The 25,475-nt window shown below is 41.4% G+C and overlaps 1 protein-coding gene across 1 annotated transcript in view; it reads left to right on the forward strand.

Moving 5' to 3' along the window:
* Nucleotides 1-25,475, forward strand: part of LOC124619282 (cyclin-dependent kinase 1-like) — a 76,057-nt gene that overhangs the window by 27,493 nt on the left and 23,089 nt on the right. The window contains exons 4-6 of the mRNA XM_047145551.1: nt 10,187-10,342; nt 20,368-20,531; nt 22,090-22,231. Coding sequence (XP_047001507.1) covers nt 10,187-10,342; nt 20,368-20,531; nt 22,090-22,231 — 462 coding nt within the window. The remainder of the gene's footprint in view (nt 1-10,186; nt 10,343-20,367; nt 20,532-22,089; nt 22,232-25,475) is intronic.

A 25,475-nucleotide genomic window follows, 5' to 3' on the forward strand; every position in this document is an offset into this window, starting at 1 on the left:
CGGAAAAACATGGGGAGCTGACACGTCCTGTCTCGTGCAGTTTTGCAGAGCCTATGTTCTATCGTGTTTAGATTATGGCAGCATGGTCTACTGGTCGGTCCGTCCTTCCTACCTCAAGATGTTAAATGCTCTCCTTCATGAGGGCATTCAGATATTGACTGGAGCCTTTCAGACCAGCCCAGTTCCGAGCCTGTGTGCAGAGGTTGGTGAACTGCCACTCTGGATTCGGTGACATATCCTTTTTGGCATGACAGGTGTTGAAAATCTGTGTCACCTCACTCATTGACATTTAGTTCAGTGGTCCTTTTTTCCACCTTTGAATGATTGTTCAGGATTCGGCCCCATGCGACCGAACCATTTGGGATACAGGCTGTAGTGTGTCTAAAGGCTCTGGATCTCTCATTCATCAAAATACACAGCCAGGGATGGAACACATTGCCACCTTGATGTCTTCAGAGGCCCAAAGTGATTTTAAGTTTGACACAGTACAAGAAAATTTGTACTCCAGATTTTGTTTTTACAACTTCGTTTTCGTCTGCTTTAAGTACATACCACAGTTTTATTATTATGTATACAGATGGATCTGAGCAGGGGAATGCTCTCAGTAGTTCTGCTGTTTTCCCTGATAGGATTTTTAAAGTGCATCTTCCAGAACAATTTCCAAATTATGATGCGGAGTTACATGGCATTCTGATGGCACTGGAGAAGGTTTACAGACATCAGCGTACAAGGTTTCTTGTCTGTTCCAACTCTCTTAATGCACTACAAGAGGGTATATACGACCCGGGACAACCGGGAGATCCGGGAAAAATCTGGGAATTTTTTCATCAGAGAGAAAACTGGGAAAAACCCGGAAATTGTTTAGAATTCCGGGAATTTTTCATTGTTTTAGTTTTCATTTAAATTTTTGTGATTTTGACTGGTAAGAACCAATACTCTAACAAAGGATATTACTGTATCCCGCTACTGCAGAATAATACTGCAGCAACAAAACATGAACGAGAGAAAAGAAAAACGAAAATAAAACTAAAGTTGCAAAGGAAATGTGCCATATACAACAATAAAACAGTGCTCATACAAGCGTCAGCCAACAGCAAAGTGTGTCAAAGGCTTTAGGAAGACTGTGCAATGCTTTATAACAACAAATTGCCTCCAATGAGTGTGACGTGACAACTGTTTAAATTAGTTTCGTTTGAGCTGTTGCGGGCGGGCTCCTCAGCATGCGCAGTTGAGTCGCATATGAGTAATACCTTCCCCCGCTTCTAGTTACAGAAATGTGGCTGGGCGCCACTACTTAATATTGCCCTGTTCGGAAATATAGTAAATCTGGGGTTGATGCACAGAGCAGTCTGAGTTGAGGTGGGGAGTCTCCACGTGATCTGTGTTTACGTTCAGTGATTTTGTTGTTTCCCCTTCACTTACTGCTCTCATGCTAAATGATAACAAAAGGGATTTTTGTGGCCGGAAGCTATCAAATGAATTAAAATATGTTTGCATAATTACGGAAGGCTAAAATATGTTATTAGTTTCAGATTTTATTTTCACCTTTCTGACAGTCAAGCATTAATCGCCTTACAGAACAATGAAGTAAAGAGATTTGGCTTAAAATTAATTTTGTCTGCTGAGTCAGTCAATTTATTTGAAACGAAGTGTTTAATTTCACACTATTGGCAAGTTTCAACTTGCGCTAGTTTCAACTTTCGCTACATCTCAAGTGCACGTATGGCATTCTGCCATAATAAAGAACCAAACGTAAGATAATACAGTACTGGTACTCAAAGAAAATTTACATACGAATGTGCATTTTAAGACGAATTATGCGTTTTAATATGGTTCACAAAATTCCGACGATCTTGAAGTATCGTCTGATGTCTTGTTTCTTTTATAACACATGTTAGATCTTTTAATGTTTTACACGTACGAACATATGGGCTTCCTGAGTCACCGTAGCTGCGCAAGCACGGTGGCGCTTGTTATCTGGCACTTTCTTGCAAGTGCTGAAAAGAACCTATTTCTAACTGGTAGCTGGAAAATATTGCGAATGGTGGTTTGAAAAGCATTACATTCAAAGCAGATTTCCTTTTACACAAGATGAACTATGTGCGAGAATGTACGATGAATTTTTTAAATCGCAAAGCGTTTGACTCTCATTTAAAAATCAACTCTTTGTGGGAAACCATTTAGAGGAATTTCGAGCCCAGCTCATCAGACATTTACGTCGTTATTAAAAATTTTACTGGCACATTTGTGTGATGTATCTTAAAGTTTAACACGTGCAGAAAAGATCAACATTATATGTGGAAATTTAGCTTCTCTTCCAGCTTATTAATCTTTGAGACTAATATTATACGTGAATACTATGTATATTAATTTAAACCACAAACTTTTCTTATTTGTGTGTTTGCGCTACTGAAGCTCTCTTGCTATTGGCTTAAATTAATTAAAATTAAATTTTTGGCCTGATCGCCACATTAGTAAGGACCAGTTGTACAGTCCCCGGCTAGCAGCCGCTCAAGTTCTATTCTGGAAGTAACTATCAAGTGAATTAAAATACATTCACATAATTACAGAAGGCTAAAGTATGTTGTTAATTTCAGATTTTGTTTTATTTCCACCTTCCAACTTAAAGTAGTAAAGGAGTTTTGCTATTTAGTGAGCAAAATAACTGATGATGGTCGAAGTAGAGAGGATATAAAATGTAGATTGGCAATGGCAAGGAAATCGTTTCTGAAGAAGAGAAATTTGTTAACATCGAGTATAGATTTAAGTGTCAGGAAGTCGTTTCTGAAAGTATTTGTATGGAGTGTAGCCATGTATGGAAGTGAAACATGGACGATAAGTAGTTTGGACAAGAAGAGAATAGCTTTCGAAATGTGGTGCTACAGAAGAATGCTGAAGATAAGGGGGGTAAATCACGTAACTAATGAGGAGGTATTGATTAGGATTGGGGAGAAGAGAAGTTTGTGGCACAACTTGACTAGAAGAAGGGATCGGTTGGTAGGGCATGTTTTGAGGCATCAAGGGATCACAAATTTAGCATTGGAGGGCAGCGTGGAGGGTATAAATCGTAGAGGGAGACCAAGAGATCAATACACTAAGCAGATTCAGAAGGATGTAGGTTGCAGTAGGTACTGGGAGATGAAGAAGCTTGCACAGGATAGATTAGCATGGAGAGCTGCATCAAACCAGTCTCAGGACTGAAGACCACAACAACATCCACCTTCCAGACAGTCAAGCATTAATAGCATTGCAGAACAACAAAGTTATTTTTGTCTGTTTGCTAGAGAAATTTGACTTTTTTGGCTTTGATTAACCTTTTCTGAAGAAGCAGTCGATGTATTTGAAACGAAATGTTTAATTCCACAGTACTGGCCAGTTTCAAGTGTTTGCTGCATTTCAAGTGCATGTTTTCATCTAGCACGTATGGAATTATGCCATAATAAAGAACCAAACATGATATAATACAGTACTGTGACGCTCCAAAAAAAATTTACATCCCGAAAACCACACTGAAAAGCTTAATATGAGGTCGAGGTCTACTTCATTGGGAATGTGGACATACTAATGTTCACTTTAAGTTGTTGTGGTCTTCAGTCCTAAGACTGGTTTGATGCAGCTCTCCATGCTATTCTATCCTGTGCAAGCTTCTTCATCTCCCAGTCCCTACTGCAACCTACATCCTTCTGAATCTGCTTAGTGTATTCATCTCTTGGTCTCCCTCTACGATTTTTACCCTCCACGCTGCCCTCCAATGCTAAATTTGTGATCCCTTGATGCCTCAAAACATGTGCTACGAACCGATCCCTTCTTCTAGTCAAGTTGTGCCACAAACTTCTCTTCTCTCCAATCCTATTCAATACCTCCTCATTAGTTACGTGATCTACCCACCTTATCTTCAGCATTCTTCTGTAGCACCACATTTCGAAAGCTTATATTCTCTTCTTGTCCAAACTAGTTATCGTCCATGTTTCACTTTCATACGTGGCTACAATCCATACAAATACTTTCAGAAACAACTTCCTGACACTTAAATCTATAGTCGATGTTAACAAATTTCTCTTCTTCAGAAACGCTTTCCTTGCCATTGCCAGTCTACATTTTATATCCTCTCTACTTCGATCATCATCAGTTATTTTACTCCCTAAATAGCAAAACTCCATTACTACTTTAAGTGTCTCATTTCCTAATCTAATTCCCTCAGCATCACCCAACTTAATTCGACTACATTCCATTATCCTCGTTTTGCTTTTGTTGATGTTCATCTTATATCCTCCTTTCAAGACATTGTCCATTCCGTTCAACTGCTTTTCCAAGTCCTTTGCTCTGTCTGACAGAATTGCAATGTCATCGGCGAACCTCAACGTTTTTATTTCTTCTCCATGGACTTTAATACCTACTCCGAATTTTTCTTTTGTTTCCTTTACTGCTTGCTCAATATACAGATTGAACAACATCGGGGAGAGGCTACAACCCTGTCTCACTCCCTTCCCAACCACTGCTTCCCTTTCATGCCCCTCGACTCTTATAACTGCTATCTGGTTTCTGTGCAAGTTGTAAATAGCCTTTCGGCCCCTGTATTTTACCCCTGCCACGTTTAGAATTTGATAGAGAGTATTCCAGTCAACATTGTCAAAAGCTTTCTCTAATTCTACAAATGCTAGAAATGTAGGTTTGCCTTTCTTTAATCTATTTTCTAAGATAAGTCGTAAGGTCAGTATTGCCTCACGTGTTCCAACATTTCTACAGAATCCAAACTGATCTTCCCCGAGGTCGGCTTCTATCAGTTTTTCTATTCGTCTGTGACGAATTCGCGTTAGTATTTTGCAGCTGTGACTTATTAAACTGAGAGTTCGGTAATTTTCACATCTGTCAACACCTGCCTTCTTTGGGATTGGAATTATTATATTCTTCTTGAAGTCTGGGTGTATTTCGCCTGTCTCATATATCTTGGTCACCAGATGGTAGAGTTTTATCAGGACTGGCTCTCCCAAGGCTGTCAGTAGCTCTAGTGGAATGTTGTCTACTCCCGGGTCGTTGTTTCGACTCAGGTCTTTCAGTGCTCTGTCAAACTCTTCACACAATATCATATCTCCCATTTCATCTTCATCTACAGCCCCTTTCATTTCCATAATATTGTCCTCAAGTACATCACCCTTGTATAGATCCTCTATTTACTCCTTCCACCTTTCTGCTTTCCCTTCTTTGCTTAGAACTGGGTTTCCATCAAAGCTCTTGATATTCATGCAAGTGGTTCTCCTTTCTCCAAACGTCTCTTTAATTTTCCTGTAGACAGTCTCTATCTTACCCCTAGTGAGATAAGCCTCTACATCCTTACATTTGTCCTCACTTGAAGTATGCACTTTAAATTTGCACATTTTAGCATGGCTCATGAAATTCCTACGCTCTTGGACTATGCTCTGATATCTTGTTTCTTTTATGACATAATGTATGATCTTTCAATGTTTTACATGTACGTACATATGGGCTTCCTACGTCACGGTAGCTGCGCAAGCAAGGTGTCGCCTGTTATCTGCGCTCTCTGGCAATTGCTGAAACGAACCTGTTTCTAACAAGTCGCTGGAAAATATTGCAAATGGTGGTTTGAAAAGCATTACTTTCAAAGTAAATATTCTTTTACATAAGTTGAAGTATGTGCGAGAATGTATCATGAATTTCGTAAATCACAGAACGTTTCACTCTCATTTAAAAATCAACTGTTAGATGACGAGCCATTTAGAAGCATTTTGAACCCTGAAGATCAGAAATTTATGTCATTATTAAAAACTTTACTGGCCCTTTTTTGTGATTTGTCTTAAAGTGTAACACGTGCAGAAAAGATCAACATTATATGGGAAAGCTTAGCTTCTCTTGCAGCTTATTAACCTTAGAGACCAATATTATATGTAAAAGATTTGCTTTTCTTGTAGCAACACTATGTATATACTATTAACTTTCTCTGTTTGTGTGTTCGTGCTACTTAACAGTGATTTTGCTGTTGGGTGACATCACGTGTCCTTTGCACTGAATATCTGCCGTCATTGGCTGGCGAGATCATGTGACATGAGCTATGACTGGCTTACAAAAGCGCATCGCAATCTCGATTTCAATGATTCAGAAAGTAACATGGTGTGTTTGGTGAAATTCCAATGTATACTTTCGTAATACGAAAATACGATGCGTACGTGTTGCTGCACAGCAAAGATATTTCCAAAACATGTCTTTTTCCCTGAGTTTCGTTTTCTAAAGTGCCGGGAAATTCTTCACCCATGTAGAAAACCATAACCATTCAAAGAATTGATAAGTTTTGCAGTTCCGAGGGAAAATATTCTGTCACTTAACACGGAAAAGTGTGTGTGTTCACCAGGGAGAAAGTATATCTTTAACTGGAAAGTCCGGTAAAAATCCGGGAATTTTTTCCCGTGTCCTCTTACACACCCTGAAGGAGGTTTTGCTTACCAGACTGCACATCGGGCATAGCCCTGTAATACATGGCTTCCTCCTTCGGTGGGAGAATCCACCACTCTGTCAAGTTGATGGCATGTCACTTTCAGCATATTGTGGATGTGTGTGTCCTTCATACTGATATTAGGGCAGTCCTCAGTCTTGATGGATATCTACCTACCATTTTCGCAGGTACTGATTCCAGTGTTGCAGGGGTGGTGAAATTTTGTGTACTGTCAGGCCTCATCCCTTAATTAGCGGCGAAGGGCAGTAGACTTCAGTACATTATAAATTGCTCTGCATGTGGGGATGGTCTTCGTCTCCACCCACGAGATTAGCATGCTGACTTTTCGTCAGGGCACTGATGACCATGATGTCAAGCAGCCCTCAGTCCAAATCATCATCATCATCATCATCATCATCATCATCATCTTTCGGTGACTCCCTTGACTGCCAGTGCCCTTCTTCTTTGTTACCTCATGGAGTTTGCTTTTGGTTACTGTTCCACCAGCTTAACTTCAAGGTAGGCCTACGTGGCCATGTTCCCAATGGGTGTGAACCCTTCACCACCTTGGCTTTGTGTGGCAGGCCTTTTTCAACTTGGGACTTCATTTGCTTCCTAAGGACACTACTCCAGATTTGATCTATCACTGTAAGCATCTGGACCTTTCCACGCAACTTATCGGTAGTACCTTTGTGTACACTGATGGCTCTAAGACCGACCATGGCATCAAGTGTGCCTTTCCTATTGGCACCGACAGTTTTAGATATCAACTTCAAGATCACTACTAGATTCTTGCAGCAGAGCTCTTCGCCCTCTATCAAGTCACCCAATACATCTGGCAACAAGATCTTTTTAATTGTGCCACATGTTCAGATTCTCTCAGTGCCCTTCAGAGCCTATGTATGCTATATGCAGTTTGTCCAAGAAATATTCCACTTGATACTGGTGAGTATGACGTCAGTATGACGGAAAATGAGGCTGTTGCCAAGGCTGCAGTCCACCCACCTCAGTCTGCTAGCTCTTCCATTCCTTTGGATGGTCTCCGTGTTGCCATCTGTCAGCAGATGGTGTCACTTTGGCATCACCACTGATCTCTTCATGGAAACAAGCTCCAGGGAATTAAACCTCTCCCAGTGGCCCCTCTGTCATCTTTTGAGAGGAGATCAGTTTAGCTAGGTTATGTATTCGGCACTGTCATTTTAGCGATCACTGTTTTTTATCTGGTAATCTTCCACCACTTTGTGCTCATTGTCATGAACCTTTGACAGTTCTCCATTTCCTGACTCACTGCCCTTTTTTTAACTGCTTAAATTCCAGTGTATGTTTGTCGTCAGAGTTATTGACCATTTGAGTGAACGCCGTGCGGGCAGTTGACTGTTTTACTTTTTATCCATCACAACAATATGGTGAAGGATATTTGATCTTTGGTTAGGGACCTCTGTTGTCTCTATAGTGTATTTTGTGGACGTTCCTCAAAGGTGAAGTCCTTGTTTTCAGCTCTCTTTCCTTGTGTGGATTGGGCTGAACGTATAATTGCTTTTAACTTCTTTTACTTATTGGTGTGCTAATGTTATGATATGGGCGCTTGTTTTTGTGCTCTAAAAAAAAAAAACATGTTCTTGGAAAAACAGCAAAAAGTTTTTCATATCCTATGTCACGTGAAAGCTTAGCTTTTCTTGTAGTTGTAATGTATGTATATTAATTTAAACTGTTAACTTTTACCATTTGTGTGTGTGTGTGTGTGTGTGTGTGTGTGTGTGTGTACCACTTAAGAATGAGGTTGCTATTGGCTGACATCATGTGTCCTGTGTTCTGAGTATCTGCTGTCATTGGTTGGTATGATCAAGTGGCATGAGCTGTGATTGGCTGACAAAAGCACATTGCCATCTTGATTTCGGTGCTTCAGGAGCTACCATGGTGTATTTCATGGAATGTGTGTTAAAAGCGTTTGTAACCAGGAAAAATCTGTGCGTGTGTGCATATACACCCTGCTTTACCAGCATCCAACCAACCAATCAAATAGAGGCAAAATTTTTATTTTTGTAACTTTTGAAGCTGATAATGTAGTGAATGCAAGTGTACGAAAGTTCGTAATTCACTAAATTGCTGACAGACACATAGACAATCAATTGACAGAGGACCATGCTTCAAATGCACTTTGCTCACGAACTACTCATTGTTAAAATAGGGAGAGATTTCTTGTGGTAAATTTTTTTCAGTAAGTTTCAAGAGATTATGCTGTTAACATTGCTTTGCGACCTTCATGTATTGTAGCGGTATTCTGCACAAAAAGTTGCAACAAGATGGCAAGTTGGAGGACCCTAGATATATTATGCCAGGTACATCATTTTCTCAAACCTCACAATTTTTTCATTTGTTTTCTGGATTGTCATCTTCATTCAGTGTTTTGTACTCGGATTTTGTAAATTTTCGAACTGTGACACTCAGAAACTTCTGATAAAATGCCTGCATATTTTGTTTGTTTCTTGTCTACTTTTGTGCAGACTTCCTGTGTCGGATGTTGTAAAGAAAAAAATGTTACTAGTGTTGTTGTGCATTACTTTTGTTTGTGTTTCTCTATATTTAGTCAACACCATATCATTGAGTTTTGGGACTGCTTATAATTTACTAGTGACTTTGTGTCTGCCTTTCCTAACTCAGACACTTGGTAAATATATATTAAGGTTTCTAATAATTTTGAGCAATATTTCCATAAATATTTAAGCTCCTAAGCTAGATAAAATGTTGAGATATATTTGAAAATTCAGTTTACCAAATCTTTGAAAGAGCTGGGTTATTACAGTCGCAATATGGTAACTGGACTTGACTCTGTCAAATTACTTTGCCGTAGATTTTAGTTCTGCATATCTAACATTTCTACCATTGAGCAGAAATTAGCTGTCGGTAAGGTATGTAACTAATATCCAAGTAATGCAGCCCCAGGTTGCATACATTTTGATTCACTACTATCAGTTTTGCATCACCAGATAATTGTTGCTTTCGTGGCAACATGTTACAGGGCTAAAACCACTGCTTGTTACTAAAGTCATTGCATTTCATCTCAATAGTAATTACATTGGTTAGTATCCTGTACAGATAATGTTTTGGATGTGGTACAGTGTCGAAACTGTTCTGTTACACACCATATGTTTACATATTTTGAAGTTACTTAACTTGAAGATGAAACTATGGTAAAACGCTTAATTTACAACTTGATGAGCCATTGTTGTAATCTGTCTAGCTGACTATATTTGGAATTTTCATTGCCCTACTCACATCACTGCTTAACCAACTATCTATGTGCCTAGTAAGACTGGAATGTTAAATCACAGCAAATGATGTTAGAGAACTTATTTTTTGTGATTTTAGTGCACAAATTATGCCTTTTTTGAAAAGCTATAGATCCTTTTCCTTTGAAAGAATATAGTTTCCATGTACAGTGTAGCATTTGGTAAAGATCAGCAAATGTGATGCAAACAGTAGGCATTGAAATAGACGAAGCATTGAACAACGAAACGGAAGAAAAGACTGTTTATTGATTGAGTCACTTGGAAAATTAGATACAGAGAGCCAAAGCATAGAATGTAAGTATAAAGATTTCACCATGTGTGCCCAACCTAGACAACAATGAAATAATTCCTGCTACTGTGTCAAGGTTAATTGTAAGTGCTATGTTGTCATGATTGTACATTGTATCCTAGTTTCAGCTGCTATTACATCATGGCATTTTATCATTTACAGATGATTTTGGCAATATTATTCTGTCATAAACGCCGTGTCTTGCATAGAGACCTGAAGCCACAAAATATATTGGTAGATGGAAATGGCATTTTGAAAATTGCAGACTTCGGTTTGGGCAGGGCAATTGGTATACCTCTGAGAGTATTTACTCACGAAGTAAGTATCTTTTGAAAGTCATTTTTTTTGTTTTTGTTTATGACATACTTTGGACTAATATTATTTTTCAATATAATGAAAACAGGGTGGCAATTCTTCTGGAAAACCTGGAATTTTCAGGGAATTAAATTTTAGGAAAACTTCAGGGAAATCTCACGAAATTTCATAAAATCTCAGATTTCTGCATTTTTAATGTAGTTCTGGAATGAAATTTTATTGAGTTGTAAATCACAAATTTTAAAGTACTTAATGTTTCAAAATGTGTTTATTATAGGAATTTTGTATTATTCCATATAAATTATCAGTGTTTAAAAACTGAGGTTAAATTACTGCTTATGGCCGGTATATAGCTCAGATGAGAGGAAAGTTACCAGGAGCTTCTTGACACCATCTTCCTCCTCGCATCTGGAATTCTGGAATTTCTTTTTTATTCTTTTTCTTTTTTCTAAGCTCGAGTAGCCACTCTGGAAAATGATAGAATGCTATTCACCATATAGAGGAGATGTTGAATTGCAGACAGGCACATGACTCCTAAACGTGTAAGCTTTTGGCAAAAAGGCCTCCTTCTAAAGTACACACATTCATTCACATTAGCACAACTCGTACACAAATGACCACTGTCTCTGGCCTCAGTGGCCATGGACTGTGGTCATGTGTGTAAGAGTTGTGCTTGTGTATGAATGTGTATGTGTTTGTGTTGTCTACTTTAGGAGGAGGTCTTTTGGCTGAAAGCTCATGTTTAGCATTTTTTTTTGTGTGTTTGTCTGTGACTCAACATCACCTTTGTATGTTGAGTAGCGATCTACCCTTTTCACAATATTGTCACTATTCCATCCTGGATTTTTCATTGTTAAATATTCTGTTTTTCTGACATAAATTCCTTATTTTAAAAGTACATATATTGTAAGTTTAATTCATGCTTTTGTTATTAAACTGTGGAGCAGCTGATAAGACAGTTGGTGGGGAACACAAGTCCTAGCAGCCATCCCTCCAGGGGACTCTCAATTCTTTCTTGAGTATACACTTGTCATGCTGGGGCCCCTGCCCTTGCAGTACTCCTTCCTTTTCTGTGCTGGAAGTCTATTCTCATATTCATTCCGCTGGGGACCATGTCTTGTGTACAATTGGGGAAACTGAGTCTTGTGAAAGTATTGGAAGACTTTGGTGGATTTCATTTTTCCGTCTTTCTTTTTCTGATTCTTCTGTCCTTCCTCTGTTTCAGTGTTTGAGGTCTTCCTATTGGTTTTTCTTCCTCCCTGAAGGCCATCTCGTGTGTTTGACACACAAAGGGTAAATGGGTAATGTGTAACTCCTGGCAACTGGGTCGACAGATGGGGCTCGCGCATACCCCCTGGTACAGACCGGGCCCAGGGAGGGGTGATTGACTGAGCTGTTACCTTCCCAATTGCCGATGGTCCCTCTGTCTGAAGTTTGAGATGTAAACTGATGTGTGAACAATCGAGTACGGCAACTGTTCTACTCTCTGTAGGGGGCCCCCCAGAAGGAAGGGGCACCCCATCGGAGACGCTAACAATCGTGGGGATTCACCAGCGATAAATACATCAGTTCCATCAATGCGACCTCCATCTAATAAATGAAAATGAAATGGGGCTAAAAGAAAAACAAATCTTCCAGTTGCACCCCATTACCTCTTGCTATCATGCACAGGAGGATGTCAACATTTTTGTGTAGAGAACCCATTTGTTACTCAGAAAGGTGTGGATTCAGTTGCAGACCCACTAAGATCCTGTACTCGCTTATGCAATGGAACTTTGCTTCGAGAGACTGATTGTGCCTTTCAAGCCTAGAACCTGCTTAAAGCTTCACTTCTCCATGGATATCCTGTTCGTGTAGAGGCTAACTAAATATTGAATTGAAGTGGTGTAATATACACTTGGCTGCTTGACGGTATGACTGAGGACAATAAACAACATTATCTCTCTGATCAGGGTGTAGCTGCAGTCCACCAGGCTGATGCGTAATTAATGCCTACCTGCAGGCATTTCTGAATATTTGTTTGAGGAAAGCTTCTATTGAAGATTAAGATGTGCTGTGAAGTCATTGGTGGACACTACATACAGAACACAATATGTTGCTGCCAGTGTACGCATTATAAGCATACTCTTATGTCCCATAAAAACGCAGTCAAATGTGTAACTTAAGGCAAGGATATTCATGGGGGAGATTGCTGACCTTGTCCTCCCTGCCGCATCAACTGCACCAGCAACCGTGCTGCTTTATCCCGCGAGTGCCCTGTGTCCCTGTGTGCCTTTTTGGGCGAGCCATTTAGGAGATACGGATGAAGGAACAGGTACCCCTCAGTGTTGCTTGCAAAACTTTAGCTTGCTGAAAACCTTGCATGCCACTATGCGGCAGCTACAGTACTGTTGTTGCTAAGTCATGACTCGTGAAAGATATGGCCACAGAGACCTGAGACTTCCAGTTCAGTACTGCGGTTGTGAAATCGCCTAGTGCTAAGGTGACATTGTCAATCTTCGCCTTCTACAGTTGCTCAACACACCAAAAAACCTTTGTCCACACCAGTGAAGTCACTTCTGTAGCAACCAGAAGAACAGAAGTTTAAAAAGGAATACTACCGAGATGACTTTTTGCGTGCTTCAAGTCAACAAACGTCTGGGTCCACGTCTGACAAATACAAAAGTGCTAAGTAGTTGAACAAAGACAAACGTTCTTTGACTTCTCCAAATCCAAGATCCTCTAAAACAGTGAAACTGCGTGACACCTCTGTCTGGCTGACTTCTGTTTCACCGGTGCAAATCACCAACTGATTCTCCACCTTAGAATCAACTGACTGCCCCAGGGAGGTTACTGGTACCTCTGAAGAAATAACAGAACAGGATCCTCCAACCTTATAATGCTGTAGTAGTATGCAGCTGAAATCTGGTACTTGGTGGTCACCAAAGTAATTGCCACTTTTTGCTACTCAGTGGCTTCAGTGCCCACCATCCCATTTGGGGCTCTCTGAGAACTTGCCCAAGAAGCTGTCTCCTGGCAGATATTCTCAACCATATTATTCATTTCTCTCTACACTGGTGAACCCACATACCCACATTTGTTTCAGATTACCCCCCCCCCCCCCCCCCCACACACACACACACACACACACACACACACTGACACTCTTCTCGCACCTGGATCTCTAGTTCTGTTATGCATAGCTTGCCCACTATCTAGAGTGGTCTGTACTCAGACAAACAATTGATTGACCATTTCTTGTGCATAATTTGTCTACTAATTCATGTCCCATCTGTACACAAGACCAACTGCACCTTTCTAAAGCTGACTGCTGACTGGAGGCTCTCTTCTTCACTGGCAACCTTCAGCATCGGATTTCTGGAAACGAGGTACATCTTCTGATCCCTGACCTGACTGTTGTGAAAGATATTTCCAACACCTTACTTTGCAGAGATCTCAAGCTCCGCCCATGACCGTCGTGCCTTTCTACCTCGGGAACAAGTGGAAGTGGCTTGGGAGATACCTTTCCCCTCAGAATAGCAGATACTATAATACTGTTTCTACTAAGAGATAGCTCGAACATGCTCTCACCGTGTCACGATCCTCTGCTCCAGGACTGGACAGTATTCACATTCAGATGTTCCAGCACCTATCTCTAGATGGCAAGCACTTTCTCCTTTGTGTGTATAATAGCATCTGGATGGATGGCGCATTTCCCAGACATTGGCGTGAAGCCACTGTGATCTCCACTCCCATGCCTGGTAAGGACAAACATCTTCTGTCCAGCTATCACTCAATTTCCCTCACCAGCAATATCTGCAAGGTGATGGAATGCATGTTCAGTCATCGGCTGGTATGGTGACTTGAGTCTCGGAATTGATAACAAATGTGCAGTGTGAATTTTGTAAGCACTGCTCTGCAATTGATCATCTCATCACGCTGTCAATGCATATATTATAAACAATTTTCTGCAGAGATACCAGACTGTACCTGTGGTGTTTGATTTGGAGAAGGCTTAAGATACCTGCTGGAGGACAGGCTTTGTCCATACAATGCACATGCGAGGATTTTGAGGTCACCTGCCCCATTTTATTCAGGAGTTTTTAAAAGACCAGATTGTCAAGGTACATGTGGATTCAGCTCTGTCAGACATTTTTATTCAGGAGAAGAGGGTACCTCAGGGCTCTGTGCTGCCATAGTAATTAACCCTATCATGGACTGTGTGCTGTCAGGCATCTCGGGCTCTTTTTGTCAGTGACTTTGTGATCTACTGCAGCTTTCAGTGGAACTTTCACACAAGTGACGACTTCGGTGATTTCTCGACTGTCTTGATTCGTGGAGCATCAACAACAGCTTCCACCTTACCATGAAAAAAGAACTGTCTAAACTTACGGCAGCTTAAGGAGTTTCCTCCAACATCTCAGCCCTGTTGCTCTTCCATTTGTAGAAACCACAAAATTCTTGGAGCTCTCAATTGATAGGAAACTGTTGGTCCACCCCACATACCTAATCTGGCAGCACAGTGTACCATCTCTAAATATTCTACGTGTTTTAAATGGTACTTCATGGATAGTGCTGAACATCCTAATTACTGTCTTCTTTTCCCAACCACGGCAGTTCACCTCCCGCATAGGCGGCCCAGGTCAGGGCTAACGATTGCGATTCGCGTGCGATCACTTCCATCTGAACTGGAGTCCTTCCCTTCACCACCTCTCCTTGAGGTCCATTCACATACACCTCCATGGTGTAGCTGTAGGCCGAAGCTTCACTTGGACTTTCCGCGGCTCTCCGCTGTCACTTCCTTGCGATTCTTGAAGTGTTCCGGGGCTCTGAAATGGTTTACACCGACAGCACAATGGATGACGGTAATGTTGACTTCGCCTTTGTCCACAGAGGCCATATTGAACACCATTCCTTGCCGGATGGCTGCAGTGTATTCACTGCAGAGCTGGTGGCCATATCTCGTGCACTTCAGTATATCAGTTTATGCCCTGAGGAATTCTGTGTACTGACTCCTTGAGCAGCCTAAAAGCTATCGGGGCAACGAACTTGCCGACAGGCTGGCCAAACGGGCTATGCGGAAACCACTTCTGGAGATGAGCATCTCTGAACCTGACCTGCGTTCTGACTTACGCCGCAGGATTTTTCGACTTTGGGAGATGGAATGGCATAACAATACACACGACAAACTGCTTGTCATTCAGGAAACTACGAATGAGTGGAAGTCTTCCATGGGAGCCTCTCGCAGGGAATCGGTTGCACTCTGCTGGCTCTGCATTGGCCACGCTTGTGTGACCCACGGTTACCTCTTGCGGCATGAAGACCGGCGTCAGTGTGTGCGGCGCTCGGTTGACAGTGGCCCATATTCTGGTGCACTGTCCCACTTTGACTGCCCAGCAACGAAATCTTGGGTTACCCGACTCGTTGCCACTCATTTTATCTGACAGTGCCTTATTGGCTGATTTAGTTTTACAGTTTATTTGTGAGGGTGGTTTCTATCATTTGATGTAAGTTGTAGCGCATGTCCCTTGTCCCTCTGTGTCCTCCACCGTAGTGTTTTTAGGCTGGAGGTTTTAATGTGTTTGCAGAGTGGCTGGCTTTTCCTTTTTATTCTCACCCCTGTAATCTGCTTTCTTGTTTTACTCCTTCTGTTTCTAGAGTCTCTGTTGTTTTCTTGTCCTCTTTTGTTCCTTTTAGTGCTTGTTGCCTTTCCTTCGTTCTTGTGGTTTTTCCTTTCTTTCTGTTTCGTGTTATATGTCTCGTCTGTGTTATTCTCACACTTGTGGCATTGTTTTATTAGGAACAAGGGACTGATGACCTCATAGTTCAGTCCTTTCCCCCCTCTTTTAAACCAGTCCCTTGTTCAGTAAAAAATGGGCTATGCGTGCTGTCTGTCCTTTATGCCCAACCATGCATCCTGTGTGTCCTTTTTTGATGATCCCTCGACTGCCTATATAGGGTAAGTGCAACTAATTTGTTGCCTCTTGGAGTTAGCCTTCATTTACTGCTTGAAAAACATAATCCTAAGTTACCTTCCATGACTGAGGGCCGTTCACCGCATTGGCTTCATGCAGAGGTCCAGGTTCATCTTGGACTTAGTTCACTTCCCAAGGACATGAATCTAGATTCAACCTGTTCCTGTAAGTTTCATGAACTTGGGGCACAACTTAGAGACAGCACCTCCGCCTACACTGATGGCTCTAAGCCCAGCTGTGATGTCGGATGTGGCTTTGTCATTGGCAACAAACGGCTTAGATTCTGGCTGCTAGAACGTTGCTAGATTTTTGCTGCCGAGCTTTCTGCCCCCTTATCGGGCCACTCATCACATCCAGTGACACAGGCTTTTCAACTGTGTGTTATGTTCAGATTCATTTAGTGCCCTCTAGAATCTCTGTGTACTGTGCACTACCACCCCTTAGTATAAATAATCCCCAAATGCCCCCACTTGCTTCCTGGTGATGGAGCCAGTGGGATGCTCATGTGGGTCCCACATCAAGTTGGAGTTTCATTGAAATGAAGCTGCCAATGCTGCTGCTGCTACCACCAAGGCTATAGTCAAACTACATAGGCCTTTTAGCTATTATGTCCCTCTAGATGATCTCTGTGTTGCCACACATAGGAACATTCTGCCCCTATGGTGTGAACCACTAGTCTTCTCAGTATGGGAACAAACACCAGGAAATTAAACCCCTCCCAATGGCTCGCATGACTCCCCCCTGTCATGAGGAGATACTTTTAGCTATGCTGCATACTGAGCACTGTTGTTTGTCATCATCATTTGTTAAACGGAGACTCTGCACCGCTCTTTGATTACTGTAACCGACCATTGACAGTGCGCCATTTTCTGACCCTATGCCGATTTCATCACCGTTTGTATTTTAATGTATGTTTGTCATCTGAATTATTGGATATTTTAGCAGATGAAGCATGAGCTGTTTATCGCATTTTGTAATATGGTGAAAAAATTTTTCAGCCTTCGAGCAACCTCCTCAAAGTAGAAGTGGTTGTACGTAGCTACTCCCTACTCCAGTCGATTAGGCTCTGAGTATTAGACTTCTAATTCATTTGGTAATTGACCATTTTAAGTTACAACACGGGTGCTTATGATCTCAGCTGTTTTGTGCCATAAAGCAACAACAAACAAAACCTAGCAGCAAAGTTTCCTTTTGAAATTGCCCCCAGGGACTCATCTCGTTTGTGAGTCTGCGTGAGGCTCCAAGGCATTGCACAACTTCTTCCTTTCCTGTGCTCTAACTAAATCTTTCCTCAGACTTTGTCTCTGTGAAAGATTTTCTGTTAGCAGCCTAGTATGGCCGTAGGATGTCAATTATGGCTTTTCTCAAAGTATTTTATACTACCCATTCAACATAACTTATGTTGTCCTCACAGTTTGGTTTGATACCATTCTTTTCAAAATATTTTTCATAGATGTTGGCCATATGGGGATGATCACCAAATATAGCCAACTTGGCAGCCAGGCCATTTGTTGGGTAGTCAGATACCTGTATAGTGGTACGCCCCCTGATTAAGCATGCAATGCACACATGATGCCTGAACCGTTATGTCCTGTACATACCTGTCTGTTTTGGGACACTGGGTCTCTGAGCAATGGTCATCAGGTCAGGTGGCATTGGTTTGCTGAGTGGCACTTGGGGGGGCGCCCTCATTCAAAATCGGTGACATCATGGTGGGCATCTGGCAGTATGATGCTGGAATCTGGAAGCTTTCATAAATTTTCGACGTTCTACTTAATAACAGATTGATATGTGTGAAAATTACCGAACTATCAGTTTAGTAAGTCACAGCTGCAAAATACTAACGCAAATTCTTTACAGACGAATGAAAAAACTGGTAGAAGCCGACCTTGGGAAAGATCAGTTTGGATTCCATAGAAATGTTGGAACACGTGAGGCAATACTGACCCTACGACTTACCTTAGAAGAAAGATAAGGAAAGGCAAACCTACGTTTCTAGCATTTGTAGACTTAGAGAAAGCTTTTGACAATGTTGATTGGAATACTCTCTTTCAAATTCCGAAGGTGGGAGGGGTAAAATACAGGGAGCGAAAGGCTATTTACAATTTGTAGAGAAACCAGATGGCAGTTATGAGAGTCGAGGGGCATGAAAGGGAAGCAGTGGTTTGGAAAGGAGTGAGACAGGGTTGTAGCCTCTCTCCGATGTTATTCAATCTGTATATTGAGCAAGCAGTAAAGGAAGCAAAAGAAAAATTCAGAGTAGGTATTAAAATCCATGGAGAAGAAATAAAAACTTTGAGGTTCGCCGATGACATTGTAATTCTGTCAAAGACAGCAAAGGACTTGGAAGAGCAGTTCAACGGAATGGACAGTGTCTTGAAAGGAGGGTATAAGATGAACATCAACAAAAGCAAAACGAGGATAGTGGAATGTAGTCGAATTAAGTTGGGTGATGCTGAGGGAATTAGATTAGGAAATGAGACACTTAAAGTAGTAAAGGAGTTTTGCTATTTGGGGAGCAAAATAACTGATGATGGTCGAAGTAGAGAGGATATCAAATGTAGACTGGCAATGGCAAGGAAAGCGTTTCTGAAGAAGAGAAATTTGTTAACATCGAGTATAGATTTAAGTGTCAGGAAGTCGTTTCTGAAAGTGTTTGTATGGAGTGTAGCCATGTATGGAAGTGAAACGTGGACAATAAATAGTTTAGACAAGAAGAGAATAGAAGCTTTCGAAATGTGGTGCTACAGAAGAATGCTGAAGATTAGATGGGTAGATCACATAACTAATGAGGAGGTATTGAATAGAATTGGGGAGAAGAGGAGTTTGTGGCACAAATTGACTAGAAGAAGGGATCGGTTGGTAGGACATGTTCTGAGACATCGGGGGATAACTAATTTAGTATTGGAGGGCAGGGTGGAGGGTAAAAATCTTAGAGGTAGACCAAGAGATGAATACACTGAGCAGATTCAGAAGGATGTAGGGTGCAGTGGGTACTGGGAGATGAAGAAGCTTGCTCAGGATAGAGTAGCAAGGAGAGCTGCATCAAACCAGTCTCAGGACTGAAGACGACGACGACAACAACAAGAACAATAACTTAAAAATAGAAAGCACTTTTTCTGAACATTTGTATTAAGCATTCTGTTACAATTGGGGTGTGCGTGCGCGCGCAAGGCAAGGTAACACTGCATGTACAATTGGGGTTCATACTTTTGATATGACATTGCATGATATTTGATAGTAACAGGCAGTTCTATATGAATTGACTGATAACTAAGCTTCATATTTTTTCTGGGATGTTAGCACCATTATCACAATGCGCCTTTGCATCCAATGTTTCCCCAAGCCAGATCACCGCAGCACAGAATAAGTGTTTACGCAGCAGGCACCACAGTGCGCAGTAATACTGCCATCATCATCCCACCTTGAAGATGCATGGCATCCATCTGTATCAGTTTGCCTGCACAAACCATGACAACTACCTTCAAACAGTTTCTTTTCAATTTGTAACTAGTAAATACTTTTACTGTGGCAATCATCATTTGTCAGCTAATTGTTTGGTAAGCAAAGTGATATGTAACACCACAGAAAATTGAAAATGTTTTTGGGAAATTTCTTCTCCCTCAAACTACAAAGTGGTTCTACCTTAATTATATCATAATACTGCTTTACTTGATAAATCGTATTGCAACTTCGGAAATATTTATTTGGCTACACCTGTAGATACGGCCATTTTCAGTAAAAATGTGCACGTACTTACTGTAATTTGTCATTAACGTACTTGGTTTGAATAACAAAATGTTTACATGACTGGAAAGTGTTACACATGGACATGGACTTCTTTCAATGTTTTTCTGTTAATTTGGACATTTCCATCTTTCTATGATTTTTTTAAATCCTCAAGATGATATTCACATGTGTGTTCATGCACTTGTAATAACCCTGCAAATATTTCTTTATTAATCATCAGCTTACGAGTGACGAATGTAGTCTTGTCAGTTCTAATTTAATATTTTGCTGCTTCTGTACCGCACGTATGAAGTGTTTTTTGTAATAGATTTAAATTGTTTACAGATAGTAACATTGTGGTACAGAGCTCCTGAGGTGTTGCTTGGGGCAAACAAGTATTCTTGCCCAATAGACATGTGGTCTATTGGTTGCATATTTGCTGAAATGGCGTCAAAAAAACCTTTGTTTCAAGGCGACTCTGAAATTGACCAACTGTTTAGAATATTCAGGTTTGTATCGTATTAATAGTCACAATAGTATATGACTTGTTATATGGTGCCCAGAATCATTTTGCCTATATGCAAGCATAAAACGTTGGGTTTTCACTTTTTGCATAAAACACTGATGATAGCAAGTCTCTGGGATTTTGCAAGTTTTCTACAGATACTACTTAATTTCGTGTAACAGAATAATCACACAGAGCTATCATCATTGTCTACTAAGAACTTGTGGTTGCTGTCCTACTTTACTGAAAAATGTGGGGGTGATACATCACTGTCTGTCATGATCATGTTTCCAGTGACATTGCCTTTTCCAAGTTCTTAGTAGTCCCATAATGAATTCAACATTGGTAATCTTGTATTTTGCTTACTAAGTGACATTATGGAGTAAAGTGAAATGCCTTTTCCAGAACTTTAGCTTTGCATCAATGCAAGCATTGCTAGGTATAGTTTCTCTCTTCTACAGTCTGTTTGACTAGTTATACCGAACCTTCCTCAGTGCACCTTCTTATCTAGTTGCGATGCCAGGGATGTACATTCTTGGTGTGTGTGTTTCATTAAATGAGTTAACACTATAGCGGATACAGAAATTAATAACTAATGTTACATTCCACACTAACAGAATCTACACAAACCATCACAGGCTGCTCTGCACTGTTAAATGGGAAACTGATTCTTGGTGTTCCTGTACAGCAGTTTTCCCTTGTGGGAAAGGCCATTTCCCACCTACAGGTCCCGCTTGCATGTCATTTTATAAACTGACTGTACTCCCAGCATTTAGGTTAACAATAAGGTGAGTTATTTATGCTCCGAACACTGTTGTTAAACCTCGAAAGGCGTCACAATACACAGGAATTAGGTTCTCTTAACTCAGCAACAAACAATAGAACACATACGTATCTATCCTTCTTAAACTTTTATTCCTGTATCGCTTCTTTTCCAGTGAACATAAACAGGTACCAGAAATAGGCTAGTTGAGTCATGTAGTCAGTATAGAATCCAGTAGATATCCCAGATTCAGTGACCTTGTTTGTTGAGTATTTGCTTTACAATTGTTAATGTAATTCTGAAATTATGTCCAGTCTTCCTTTGAGTATTTTTCCATTATGAATAACTGTGACTCGTTGATTTTATAGTTAGAAATACTTCACTATGTCGCAGATTGTGCATCTCATCTTTGAATTTCAATCATATTGAACTCACGATAGTCATAGACAGTTCAGCATGATGGTAGAATGAGTCACAGCTGTCATGTGAGTTACTGCCTTTCCTACAAAGTTACACACTCACTGTGAATCAGTTTATCTGCATTGGTACTTCATTGCACTGGCGTATGAAAAGTTGAATCCAGTATCTGACAACTGCGTGTGAGGAAATAAATCCCCCGAATAAATACCTTGGATTTGTAAATGACTTGAATTATACATTGTAGTGTATAAGGAAGCCTATCCTACAAAGTAGTTGATATTGAGAACTGTTTTAGTCAAGACAGATGAAGCATCTAGCCATAGTTAATCTTTAAAAGTAATTATCCACCACACTATTAGCTTTCATAAACATGTTTCAGGGTGTTAAAAACGCCAACGGAAGAAATATGGCCAGGTGTTACACAGTTACCGGACTATAAACCAACTTTTCCGAACTGGGTACAGTATAACCTGAATAGCCATGTGAAGAATATTGATGACGATGGATTGGATTTGCTTAAGGTAAAATTGTTTGTAAGATAATAGAACTGTAATAGAATCGAGGAACAAAAGCTTTAAAAATTATCAAAATATTTTCCTATTTTATTTTTCAGTAAATCTTTTGAAATTTTAAGGTACATTAGCTACCTCAAGATTACTATCTTATAGAGATTGCTTCGTTCACCTAATTGTTCTTAATCTGTTATTTATCAACCAGAAGCATCTCTTCCCTTCAATGTTTAGTAACAAATTAAGAGGCCTGATCTGTTTTGGGCCGGCCAGTGTGGCTGAGCGGTTCTAGGCGCTTCAGTCTGGAACCGCGCGACCACTGCGGTCGCAGGTTCCAATCCTGCCTTGTGCATGGATGTGTGTGATGTCCTTAGGTTAGTTAGGTTTAAGTAGTCCTAAGTTCTAGGGGACTGATAACCTCAGATGTTAAGCCCCATAGTGCTCAGAGCCTAATTTGTTTTGGAGATTGTTGCTGTCTTTTGATTTAGGTCTTTGTCCCTTTTGGTGACACTGACAATCAGCATTATGAGATACTACATTCAGAATGCTACAGTATATGGCGTCATCAGAAATTTTGTGTTAGCTCTATTCTTGTTCGTAACTTAAACAATGCTGTAAAAGCCATTAAAGGCCAGTTCAGAAACATTTGCCCATGGCAAACCAATTAGTCTGTTTCTTTTGTCCAGATTGATACCAAGCAAAAATATGACATAGCATTGCAGCATTTGTGTGTACTGGTTTGATAGCAAGTTACCTGTGAGGAAGAACGTTGGTAGATAATTTCTCAGTGATTTCAATCTTGTCTGTTTCTTCTGACTACTCAACGCCTTTACTGTACAGGTTGGTTCAGGAGGAATATCATATTTTGTGAGGTGATTCTAAAGTGAAAATAAACTGAAAAAGTCCTATGAACATGGGTCTGATTTTATGTTGTTGAGGAACTGGAGCTGGGTGAATACTACATACATCAATGAATAGGTATGAAGACAAGTGTGTATTTACTGAAATTGGGTACTGTAAAGGCACTGCCTGTGTGGGCGACGGAATACCATATACTTTTCTCTGATCAGTGAGCCCACAGTGCCAGGGTATTTCCCAGTCTTTTTCAAACATCAAGTGAATCAAGAACACAACCCAGTGTACACGTAACATCAGAATTTTTATCTGTCAGCTGAGGAAAGGGCCGACATTATTGCAATGGTACAACAGAGTCCCACCACCAGTTCATGACACACAGCCGTCACCACCGAGCAAGGTGGCGCTGTGGTTAGCATACTGCACTCGTATTCAGGAGGTCGACTGCCCTAAATTGCCTCAGGCAAGTGTCAGCATGGTTTCTTTGAAAGGGCACGGCTGACTTCCTTCCCCATCCTTCCCTAATCCGATGAGACCAATGACCTTGCAGTTTGGTCTCCTTCCCCCAAATCAACCCAACCAAACCATCACCTCAGTATTCCATAAACACTGGTGAGGTGTAAGATACCCCCGGTTGAAAGGAGCGCGCCATCGGAGATGCTGGCAATCGTGGAGATTTTCTCGCAATGAGTTAATCATCTTCCCAATCAACGTCTACGAAACGTGAACGTTGTGAGGCTAATGATTCAAAGACCCTTCCAGCTGCACCACGGTTCCTCATGGTCTCATGTACTGAAGACTGTCAGTCCTTCGCCACGGTAAATCCGTTTATTATTCGGAAAGGTGTTGATGCAATTGCTGGCCCTGTGAAATCCTGCTCTCGTTTACGGAATGGCACTTTGCTTTTGGAGACTACTTCTGATTCTTAAGAACAACTGCTTGCCGCCTTGCTTCTCTGTGGCTGCCCTGTTCGTGTCGAGGCCTGTAGAACCTCGAATTCTTCCCATAGTGTTATTTACACTAGGCTGCTTGACGGTCTAACTGAGGCTGAAATCCAATCGTACCTCCCTGATCAGGGTGTCATTGCCATCCACTGGGTAATGACAAAGGTAGATTCCTTCTCAGTGCACAACCACACTCTTTTTCTCACCTTTGATAGTGGTGCTTCCATCCAAAATCAAAGCAGACTGTGAAACTATCACACCCCAGCCGTACATTTCGAACTCGGTGGGCTGCTACCAGTGTCATCGTTTCAGCCACACTAGAATGTCTTGTCGACACCCAGCCAAATGTGTAACCTGTGGTAGGGATGCTCATGAGGATGATTGTCCGCATCCTTCTGCCCGCTGTATCAACTGCAGTGGCGGCCATGCAGCCGCCTCCTCTCAGCTCTGTCCCATATATCTTGAGGGGTGGGCTGTCAGAGATCCGGGTAAAGGAAAAAGTGTCTTACCTAGTCCCTCGCAAGTTATTGGCTAGTCGCAAACCCTGCGTGCTCCCGTCTGGCACTTATAGTTCTGTTCTTGTTACCTCTCACTTCATGAAGTATATGGTCAAGCAGACATGCGGCATCAAATTCAACTCTCATGTTGTGAAATCGGCCAGTGTCAAGGTAGCATCGCCATCCCCCCGTCCAGCTGTCCAACAAGCCATCAAACTCTCGCCTCAAGGGGCAAAGCAACTAGCTACACAACCAGTAGGCTGGAAAGGCCAGGAGTAGTACCCTTGTGAATGCTTATTACGCCCTCCAGCCAACCAACACCTGAGTCTTCCTTTAACTGGAAAGGCTTCGAGAAATCCACCAAAGGCAAACAGTCTTCTCCTTCGCCGACTCGAAGATCCTCTTCGACGGTGTCAGCAAGTGATACCTTAGCCTAGCCGGCCTCCGTATCACCGCTGTGGACCACTAACCGTTTCTCAGCGGTGGACTCCACAGACGGATCTCACAAGCAAGCTGATGCTTCTGTGGACCCCATGGAGCAGGATCATCCTGCTTTTGTGCTCTGTAGTAGCGCCTCTTCAGAGGTTGTCACTCAGCTGCCGCTGAGGTGACCCCCTTACATCTCTTCCTCCTCATGACTCTCCTCGAATGAAATGTCTGTGTCCTTCGGTCCCACAAAGAGGATTAATGACTGCTTTTAGCATCACAGTGTCCCCTTGTATGCTGCCTCCAGGAACAAAATTGTGCACTCACGAACACTTTGAGCTTTCACATTTCGTCCCAGTTCATTCTGACTTTCCCCTCTGAGGTCGGCATCCCGTCTCATGGGGGTGTCATGATGCTCATACGAGATGAATTCATAGTCAACCCATCTCCCTGACTACCCGTCTTCAAGCTGTTGCAGTTTGCCCATTCCTTCGCCACCTGACCTTTTCCCCCTCTGTACCATTTATGTCCCTC

This window comes from Schistocerca americana, chromosome 6, assembly GCF_021461395.2.
Source record: "Schistocerca americana isolate TAMUIC-IGC-003095 chromosome 6, iqSchAmer2.1, whole genome shotgun sequence".
In the NCBI taxonomy this organism is placed as follows: Eukaryota; Metazoa; Arthropoda; class Insecta; order Orthoptera; family Acrididae; genus Schistocerca; species Schistocerca americana.